The sequence below is a fragment of the Bison bison genome, unplaced genomic scaffold (assembly GCF_000754665.1).
Source record: "Bison bison bison isolate TAMUID 2011002044 unplaced genomic scaffold, Bison_UMD1.0 scf7180017864181, whole genome shotgun sequence".
Taxonomy (NCBI): Eukaryota; Metazoa; Chordata; class Mammalia; order Artiodactyla; family Bovidae; genus Bison; species Bison bison.
In genome coordinates, this window is record NW_011494753.1 from 2,543,657 (window position 1) to 2,545,272 (window position 1,616).

General features: G+C 66.7%; 1 protein-coding gene across 1 annotated transcript in view; it reads left to right on the forward strand.

The window, feature by feature from the left end:
* The first annotated feature begins 1,608 nt into the window (after window positions 1–1,608).
* KLF13 (Kruppel-like factor 13) overlaps window positions 1,609–1,616 on the forward strand; it is a 38,435-nt gene continuing 38,427 nt past the window's right edge. The window contains exon 1 of the mRNA XM_010843396.1: window positions 1,609–1,613. Coding sequence (XP_010841698.1) covers window positions 1,609–1,613 — 5 coding nt within the window. The remainder of the gene's footprint in view (window positions 1,614–1,616) is intronic.

Below are 1,616 nucleotides of genomic sequence, written 5' to 3' on the forward strand. Positions count from 1 at the left end.
TGAGACTGCAGGAACATTCTGAATCATTATTTGGTCAGAACACAAATCTCTTAAATGTCATCAACACAAGTTGGCTGGGAGAAGAGAGACTATTTCCTGCCAGTAGGAGACCCTCTTAGAGGAGGAGTCTGACCCAATAGGCCAGTACAGAGCCCCACCCCTGCAGAGCACACTGTGTGGTCTTCCCAGGGGTCGCCCACCAGTGAGCTGCTGGAACTTTAGGGTTTTAGTCACGGTTCCCAGGGTTCCCAGGGCACCCAGACGTCCACACCAGTTTACAGGTCACCACAACATGCAACCCAAAATGCGTTTGTCCTTGGTGACCTGGAAAGTTTTTTCTACCCAGGCCTCAAGATAATTTGGTGTGAAATGGCTGCTCTTAATTTTGTGCGCAGGACGACACTGTCCCAACCACCCCTCTTCTCTGGTTCGAGGGATCCAGTGCCTGGGCTGCCCTCCTTCCACTCTCCCCGCGCGGGCAGCTAACACGTTTGAATGTCCATTAAGGGCTGCAGACCCCGGCCGGTCTCTCCGGGCCAGGGGCTTGCTGCGCTCGGCTTCAGCCTCTAACCTCTAGGCTGATGGCCTAGGCCTGGAGAAGGGCGGTGGGGTGGTCTCGGAGACAGCGAGGGTGAGGGCGCCGGGGCGAGCCAAGGGCAAGTGGGCGGGGCAGGGCAGGGAGCGTTTCCTCGGCGAGGCCCGGCAGCGGGTGGGCGGGGCCCGCGCAGTCGGTGGCTTCGGAAGCCTCCCCCGCCGGGAGGGAGAGGGGCAGCCGGGAGAAGTTGGCAGCGGGCCTGGGGAGGGGAGCCAGAGGAAGGGGCCCCGCGTTCCATGAGCAGCGGCGCCAGCGCCCCGGCACGTAGTTCACTCCTGCGAGCATGGGACGCGGTGGGCACATCACCCACGCTGCCAGGCTAACCACCAGCCTGGTGCCAGTCCGCCTCCGGTTGACCCAGGCTCAAGGGCAGTGGGGCCGGGCCCAGTTCCCGGCTGCCCGGGACGATCGAGAGCTCCGGGTGCCTCCCGTCAGTGCATCCCCTGCCCCACCCGAGACCCCGCTCCCTGCTGGGCCGCGCCAAGCCCCGGGCTCGGCAGGGGAGGAGCTTGCAGCGGGCGAGCGGCCCGAGTCTCGGGGCGACGGCCGCCCAGGAACCCAGCTTCGGCGGGGTGCGGCGGGGTTGTCCGAGCTGGCCGGAGCGGACACGCCTCCTCGCTGGGCACCTCACTCGGGAGGGGAAAGGGAGAAGCGGAGGCGAGCCCCGCAGGGTGCGCCCACCCGGCGCACGGCAGAGGCGGGGCGGGAGGGACAAAGGGGCGCCCTCCTGAGCGCTCGCCTCCGCGCCGGGGTTCAAAGCTGTCACCGTACAAAAGCTCCAGCAGGAAAATACCCCGCGAGGTCCCAGCCGCTGAGGGGTGGGGGAGCGACCGCGCGGCCACGCCCCGGCCTGCCGCCCTCGGACGTGGTGCGTCAGCGTGCCCGGCTCACAGCTCTAATTTCCGCCCCTCCTCCCGCCGCCAAGGGGGCACGCCCATTGGCACGCGCAGGCCCCTAGGCCGAGTGGGAGTCTCTCACTGTGAGGATTGGCCGGGCCGTGTACCCGCGAACCAATGGCGCC